Genomic DNA, 8,340 nt, shown 5'->3' with positions numbered 1-8,340 from the left:
TTTGATTGAATTTAAAGTGGTAAGTAATTCCTACGGTTGCCAGCTATTTTTCCACACTTTCGCCGAATTTATAGCATTTTGTTTCATCTTCAGGTGCACAGGTGTTAAAAATGCACATATATTTCTGTTTCTTGACGAAATCTCAATTGGAAATTCACCGTAGGGGAATAATTCATCAAAGCTTGATGGTTTTACACTTTGATGATATCCAGACTTGCTAAAAGCCCTTCGCGTTTCTCAAGCATCTTTGTTATTCAAATGGAAACCATGTTATGAATTGAAATGCAGAGGCACAGATACTGTCAATAGATCAATTTCCGCTCAAGTAAATGGTTTAACGTTTATTGACCAATATTGATTCTCGTGCGTCTAGGCTACAAAACACATTACTAGTTTCAATCGAAACCTTGACTGATTGACCCGGGCCAACAAACAATTTAGACCTGTAATTTCAGAAATTGCTACCTCACTAATTGGATGCCGAAACGACAAATAGTGAGTGGAACACACCTCCAAAATTGATTGATACACGTTCTAAGAGAGCGGCCGAAGAGAGAACCACCTGTTGGCGCAGATTCAATGTCAGCTTATTTGAGCACTGGTAGCTCTGAATTCTCTTAGTGTTGGAGATCGAGGCTTTTGATATTCAACTCTTTGGGGCTCCCCCGATGATGACGTCGACCCATGTGGCGCTACCAGCTCTTCACTCTCTTTTTTTCTCAACAGGTGAGATATGGTACGCGTGGCGATCGTCGGTTCGTTGCCGAACGAAAGACGAGCACTGCCGAAGTTGCTAAAACGGTTCCATTGGTCCGCTCACTTCGGAAGCGATATTCCGGCAGTTTGTACTCGCAGTGCGTGTCGCTAGGTCGTCGCTGGTCGCTTATCGCTCATACGCCCCATGCTTTGGATATAACTTCACCGTTAAACCGAGAAATTTCGGAATGCGAAAAAAGTTTCGGAAAGCAAAAGTTCAAAGCAAATAAAAAAAAGTTCAAGACGGGGCTTTAAGGCCAGCTCATCGCATTTGTCGAGCGGAAATAAGTGTTAATTGAAAAATAATGTATGAATCTATTTTGGCCGAACGTTACGTCAATATGTCATGTGAAAAAACAGCATAAATTTCAGTCCAACATGTGTTTTGCTCTTCATTAAAGTAAATAAAAGATTTGCACAACCAGAACCAATTCCGAGCTGGAATAATGGTGTCAATGGGTGGTGGCTGCGCATGACTTACCAGGCTTACCTGGCTTATCAACCGTTATACCGCTGATAGCAGATATATTCAAATAAACATTGAAATAAGTAAATGAGCGGGACAGCATATGGGGTTAAGCCTCGTTTCGACCAAAGTCGTCGCCCTTAGCTTGCAGTTTTATGTGTGTATTTCGTGTTTTCTTTGCTCTTATGCTGTTTTTTCGCAACATCGTATGTTTCTTTTTCCCATCGTCGCTTTTTCCGCATGTTTATCGTACCTACGCCTCACACTCTCTTCCCGATACAGTCGATTCATTCTCTCACTTTGGTGAACTTTTTTGGCAAACGTTGCGTGTATTCGCCTAAACTTATTATTTAATGGACGCGTATAAATAAGTTGGCAAATCGAACCAGAGTGAAAAGCGTGTGTGACCCACTGAGCCTAAAGTGCAATTTCTACCGTATATTCTAGCAGCAGCAAAAGATGGCCACAACCTGCATGCCGCATTTCACGGAATATTTTCAAACCACCACCCAGTCAGAGTTACCAACAAATGAAAGTGCCAACAGCAGCAGTGGCTGTAGAGAACCGTCCAAAACCAGTGGCTTCTTCTACAGCGCCAGCACACATTACCAGAGCAAAGTGCAGCAGCTGATCAGCTTCAGCTTCACCTCATCGTTCCACCTGCTCTTCATCACCTGCATACTGAGCATCAGCAAATTCTGCAATGCGGCAGCGGTAAATGCCGCCCATGTGACCGCTGCCACGCCCACTGCCAGCGAGATAATGCACAATCTGAGCGGAGCGGCGCTGCTGGAGCGTCTGAAAGCCAGTACCCTGGGACCCACCCTCGATCAGCTGAAGCATCTGGCTCCTGCGGCAGCCAACAGCATTAGTCCTGGTACAGGATCTGGCATGGGAATCGGGATGGGCAACTTTGGCAGCTCCATTAACTCGGTGCTAAACGGAAATCCTCTAAAGTTCCTGAATGTGTCGGGCAAAATCGGCACTCCTTTGGACATATGTAAGTTTTTACAAGCCCACTAACTTGTTCCTAATCATTAAAGGGGTTATTTCTAGAAGTTCTTAATGCTAAAAGTATTTGTAGTGATAATTCTTTTAGTCACTCACTTTATAGAATCCATTTACATTTTTTTATGATTCATGAAAGGCTTAATTATTAGAATTATGAGTCCGAGTATTAACATCACGTCACAAACTTATCTTTGACCTACAGTTTCATTTTTAATTTCGTCGTAACAAATCAACAGAAATACTAAAAATTAAATATATTGAAGGTTCAAAGAAATCATACCTATGTTGAAATTTTCCATCATAGTTCATCATGGTTCGACTTCATCGGATCTTCTCCTTCCATTTCTCCGAGTGTAAGGGGATGCGGTGTTTATAGTTGGAGCCGCCGCCTCTCTCATTTCGGGCGATCATGCCACCAGCCACGGCTCCATGTGTACATATGTATGCATACCCCGATTTCCAGTCCGACTCCGATTTTAGCTAAGACTCCGACTCCGACTGACTCGGCTCAAGTTTTATTTATGTGAATTTTGTTGCCACCCGAAAGCCAAAGCGTCTGGCAATGCCAGTAAACTGCACTACCATTTCCATGTCTCAACATTCCACATCGTCATACGATTTCCAGACTGCAGAGCTCTTTCCCTTTTCTCCCCCTGCTTCGTGCTCTTTTTTGTCGGCAGAAACCTTTTACTTTCCTCTACACTCGCCTCAGCGTACACTGAAATAAAAGTTCTACTACAACTTAGGCTTAAAGTGACTGAAGTAGCGGGATAAAATGGAGTGCTGCATACTTTTTGGCGTGCTACATATGGCAATTAAAAAAGGTTTTTTAAATTTCAGAATTTAAGAATTTTCTTTCGGTGTACACTCTTTGCTTGTTCTGCTTCCCCTTATAATTATTCCGTTTTATGCTTATTTTTTGTACCGGCCGGCATCGCTACATGAAGCGAATGGAGCGCCACTTGAAGACTGAAACTCCGGCGGCTCTTGTGAAACTTTCAGAGAGAATACCGAGAAAGAGAGAAGAGGAGAGAAACCGTGGTAGACGGGGGGCAGAGAACAAAAAGAGCAACAAGTGTCCGATTCTTGGAGTTTCTTGGCCTTGCACATTGGTCAACGTTTTTTTGTAAATCAATACGAGCACGTGGCAGATATACATACTACTCCGATAAAAACTGGAAATAGCTCGACTTATTTATAAACATTTGTTGTTACCAAGCTGATCTTGATATTTATTTTGATTAATCCCCATTCAGAAGTAATTCAATCGCTTTAAAACCCAAGATATGGCTTAGCTTTTAAAAAAACATAAACAGAAGATGGACTGACGAAGTAACTTTGGTTTCAAACGCGGCTGTTTGTAAATAATATTGAATAAGCAGGCAGTTTGCATAAAGGCCTACGTAAAACATTAACATTCAAATTTGTAAGAAAATTGTTGAATAATCAATTATTTGCGCAAATTTAAAGTACCTTGTAGAACCTAAAATTCAATAGACCCTGATTAAATATCAGGGCATGGTATCGAATATTTACCATTGTGAGTCTGAATATTTTAAATCGATATAAAGAATGAAATAGGAAGAGCAGTAGGGGAATCACAAATGGTTGGACTGCAAGCAAGTTTGTTTTTAATCTTTAACGAAACCTTCAACTTGGCTAAAAGCGGAGGGTTAACACGCTTTGGACTTAAGCCAACGAATGTCAAAGGTAAAAACAAAATTAATAACGCTGGGTCATGATAATTAGCCGTAGCTTTAAGGTTAAAAGCAGATGATTGAAAGTGGGACTAGCGTATTATAAACCGTTGCATCATAAGATAGTTTGCCATCAATCTATGTCAAATGTATTTTCGTGCTTTTAAGTGGTTTCTGGCCCACTCCTGTGTGTAAATGCATTTCCGCTGTACTTTTGACAGTTTTAATATAAACCAATAGCTCAGGTGCCAAATAAATCGTGAGACAGGTTTTAATCCGATTTATAGGTCATGGCATGACAGTAATTTCCGCCCAACTAAACTTGGAGTAAGCCAAAACGAAATCATTGCAAACTAGTCGGAAGGACAAAATTGACAACTCTCATTTGGCAGCAAGTTCTGGGCACGTCCTTGACAGCTTTAATGACTGCTTTTAAACTGACTTTTCCTAGGCATCGACTTCCTGGCCGAGCTGATTTATTTCAAAATCGAATTTAAACAAGTTTGCAGGCGACGATGGCGAGGAAAAAAAAACTCTCGGCCAGTCCCAACTTGGCCGGGACATTTATAATTAACTTGGCTAATTACGCCTGGAATTTGCACGTGCTCTCTGGATCCAACTGTCCCTGATACAAACTTGGTCCCTTAACTGGAGTTGGCTGCATTACCGACCGTCTGCCTTAATTACAAAAACATTTGCCATTATGTATAATTATGAGGCACGAAATAAAAACCATTTTCTTTTGTGCTTTTGCTGAAAACTGGTTTCCAACACTAATGGAAGCCAACAAAATGCACTGCAATTGTTCGTGCTCGAGTGACAAAATTCATAAGCGATGCATGCAAAACACAATCGGACGGTGTTAACTGTATCTCAATGCTGGCCTAATGAGATCTGCCAACGAAGTGCGAGGGTCAGACCTTCGTTAGCCTTCTATTTCCCAGCAATAGAGCCCAGCGAATTTCTCTTTTCAAAATGGTTTTCTATTTTCGGGCATTCAATTAAAATATTACGCATACGCAGCGTTGGCGTGAATTCAATTGCAAGGCAAAAAAAGGTGGCGTGATTTGTTGGCTAGCATTAGCATTAGCTGGGCTGTCAAAAAATTCCCACAATAGATACTAGGAAAGTGCATTCATTAGAAATTCAGCATATATTCTCGCCCGGTGCTATATCTCACAACAAACAGATGATGACGTTGGCGAAATTCCAAAGCGCCTGTAAGGAACATCATTCATTATTAGCAGATAGTACTGAGTCATCCTAATGCCATTTTCGACGCTCATGCGACTTTGGCCAACAGATGTGTGAGTAATTGTTATTGTTGTTAATCATGTTGTTTGACTGTTTTGGTCGGCTATGACGTTAGCGATCAGGCCACCTTTTTTTCACATTCAACAGAAACTGAAACAGCAACAATAACAAGACACTCGTACTGAAGCATATCGAACGAATTCACATCTCTTGCCAACATTTAAGAGCAGTTACAAATAGTTTCTCTTATGTTTTTTAACTTTAAAGAGCCCACGTGCTGTTCGTTTTTTTTGTTTTTAAGTTCAGAGTTGACGATCTTCAGAGAGGGCAAACTGTACTGGTTGGTATCCAAAGCGCAGTGCTCACATGATTATACAATTATTATTTGTTGATTATTTTTTTATCGTCGTGCCAAAGGTACCCATTTTTATCAGCCCATATGTTATCTCCAAAGCAGTGGAAAAAAAATCACACGAAATTATTATAATTATGAGATAATACGATATGAGATAAAAGACCTAAGCAACTATGTAATTGCATAGAGTAATTCTGACTCATCTAAACTATTTGAACTAAAAAACCAAAACCAAAAAACTAAAACTAACTACGTAGCTATGACTTGCTTTAAGTGTTAAGAAGATAACAAAATTTATTAATCTTCCGCTTACCTAGGAATTGAATTTATGAGTAAGTCGAAATTTATTTTTGCAATAAAAACTATAATAATAGGTACCAAAACATTACGTGGTATTGATAAGAAGTCTGCAAAATAGTAGTACTCGTATCTTTTGATAGTGCTGTTTAGTTGTGATTCTGCCCACCCAGAAGGTTTTCTGTCTTATCTGAAGTGCCTAGCAGGCGCTTACAGATAGTCAGATAACTAACTAATCTACAAGGAATAGTTGTAATTAAAAATCGAATACGTATTCAATTCAAAAGTGCCAATATGAAGTTTGTACAACCATTACATTAGTAAAATGAACGTTAAATTAAAACAATTTAAAATACTTGGAAAAATAATAAAAACCTATTTGTCACTTTTGACCTGAAACTTCAACTTAGCAACAGTTAATAAAATTAGGAATTACAGATAATAAATCCAAGACATTTGTTAGCACCTAACTAAGCAGCTGACCCCTATTAATGAACTTTAAATAGTAGGATTAAAGATTAACTACATGAATTTCAACAAACAAAATTTTAGGACACAATTAAGTAGGCACGAGGCACAATAAAAACCTAAATTTACGCAATCATTAGCAATTGAATTTGGTTACCCAGACTGCCCATCTCTCAATAGCTTTTACTAGTCAGTAAAAAACGGAAAGCCAACAAAATGATGATTTAACTTTTTGAACCAATGCGTAAAACAGTGTTATCACTTTGAACTGCTGTTTAGGTGCAAAGTTCTCGCTATCAAAATTGGCTGGTTTCATATTTTATCTAAACTGCAAATATTTCGGCTAATTTGCGTAATGCCACACTGTTATTGCGGTGTAGTTGACCATGGTCGAATCGGTGATTAATCACCGACTATTAATAGGATTGCAGGCGTAATCAAATCAGAGGGTGTGGTGGGGGTAGTTTAGGCACAATCGCCGACAACCTTTCGGGCCATTAATAAAACATTTATATTGATTTGAACTCTGATTGACTTTTGCGCTGATTTCTGTTTATTATTTCGCCCTCTTGGCTAACCAAGACAGCCCTCCTGTCATGCCCTTTGCTGTCATTGAATTAATGGTGCGAGATTTTCATGTGAAATACACTCTTCTTGACCAGCATTTTCTTTCCTGATTGATTCCTGCTCCAAGTAAAATAAAACTGTTCAATGAACTTCGCATTAAGCATTTAATTGGCCAGTTGCCTCTGCATTGGACGGACATTCGTGATTCCGTCAATCAAATTGGCGGCTATTGCCCACGGAGGCAGCTGCTCCATGTTCGCAGTCTTTGTGGAGCACACCGCAAATTATTGCCCCACTGATTTAATTTGTATTAAATAGATGGCTGTGAGAATTGGGTGAAATGCCGTGGAAATGAATGCCTGGAGAGGATAACGATAAGACTTTCCAGAAAAAAACATCAAATTAAATATCAAAGAAAATCATTTTGAGTATGTAATTTCTAGAAAATGATATTCAATGGTCAACAGAAAGTATAAGATATTAAGTTACAACTGCACTACGTTTTTCTATGATTTCTTTGAGTATTTAAAGCGTAATCAAAAATTCCGTTAGCAGAATGATTTTTCACTTTATTAAGAAAGTCGATTCAAATTCATTAAGCTATTCAAAAGTATTCGCTTACTTACCTTTGTGCATAAAAATAAACTAGCTTCACAGTTGAAAACGATGAGAATACATTTGAGAAAATAATTTGTGGGTGTCCATTAACCAATTGCCAGCTATAAAATGCATTTGCTGGATATGCAAAATAAAATAAAGCTTGCAAAAAGGAGATGTATACATTTCTTTTTGGTTTATAATCCCAAGCTCTGTCAAATGGATTGGATGTGGCATTCTCTTTTAATATTTATTTCAATTAAGCTACTAAACGACTCACTTAAAATGCAAATTGCATTGCACATTTACATACAGATTTGTCTACAAAAGCAATTGCAATTTCTGAGCACCAAACAAGTGCAACCCTACACACACTCACACACACACAAACAAACACGTACGACAGGAGCAAACAAAACTCTTTTCATAAATTCAAAATGTGTGCGCACATTTTTAATAATTTACGGGGACTAATAAAAAATTTCCATCCAGCAAAAGAATGAAAAGCTGCAGCTAAAGGCAGCAAGAAAATGAAGCGTTGAACACATTTTTTTTGCAAATAAATACACATGCTTGCATAAGGAAAATGCAAAATTCACTGGCAAGTTTAAAGCAAGAGCCAAAAATACAATCAGCGAAAAATTTGAGGCGATGAAAGTTGGAATTTGAAGCCAGCATGTCTTGAAGTTCCCATGGTAATGAACCACTAACACACTCATCAAATGCGTGTCACTCGGGTTCTCTCTCTATGTGTGTTTGTGTGTGTGTGTTAGTCCTCTTGGACATGTGTGCGTGCCGAGGGCAACGCATGACAGGTCTGATTTCGTAATTAAATGCGTGTGTGTCAAAAAGAGTGGACCAATGCGAGCTAA

At 39.0% G+C, this 8,340-nt stretch overlaps 1 protein-coding gene across 6 annotated transcripts in view; it reads left to right on the top strand.

Annotated features, from left to right (window-relative positions):
• The first annotated feature begins 811 nt into the window (after positions 1 to 811).
• LOC6729655 (low-density lipoprotein receptor) overlaps positions 812 to 8,340 on the top strand; it is a 33,082-nt gene continuing 25,553 nt past the window's right edge. For 5 of the 6 annotated variants that reach the window (XM_016174686.3, XM_016174676.3, XM_044923439.1 and 2 more), the window contains exons 1-2: positions 812 to 1,063; positions 1,670 to 2,222. In XM_016174686.3, coding sequence (XP_016036316.1) covers positions 1,682 to 2,222 — 541 coding nt within the window. In that variant the 5' untranslated portion in view covers positions 812 to 1,063; positions 1,670 to 1,681. The remainder of the gene's footprint in view (positions 1,064 to 1,669; positions 2,223 to 8,340) is intronic. The other variant, XM_016174678.3, reaches the window with a different exon arrangement.

Source organism: Drosophila simulans, chromosome 3R (assembly GCF_016746395.2).
Source record: "Drosophila simulans strain w501 chromosome 3R, Prin_Dsim_3.1, whole genome shotgun sequence".
NCBI classification, from domain to species: domain Eukaryota; kingdom Metazoa; phylum Arthropoda; class Insecta; order Diptera; family Drosophilidae; genus Drosophila; species Drosophila simulans.
Note: the sequence above shows the minus strand (reverse complement) of the source record. Positions and strands in the feature narration are given on the sequence as shown.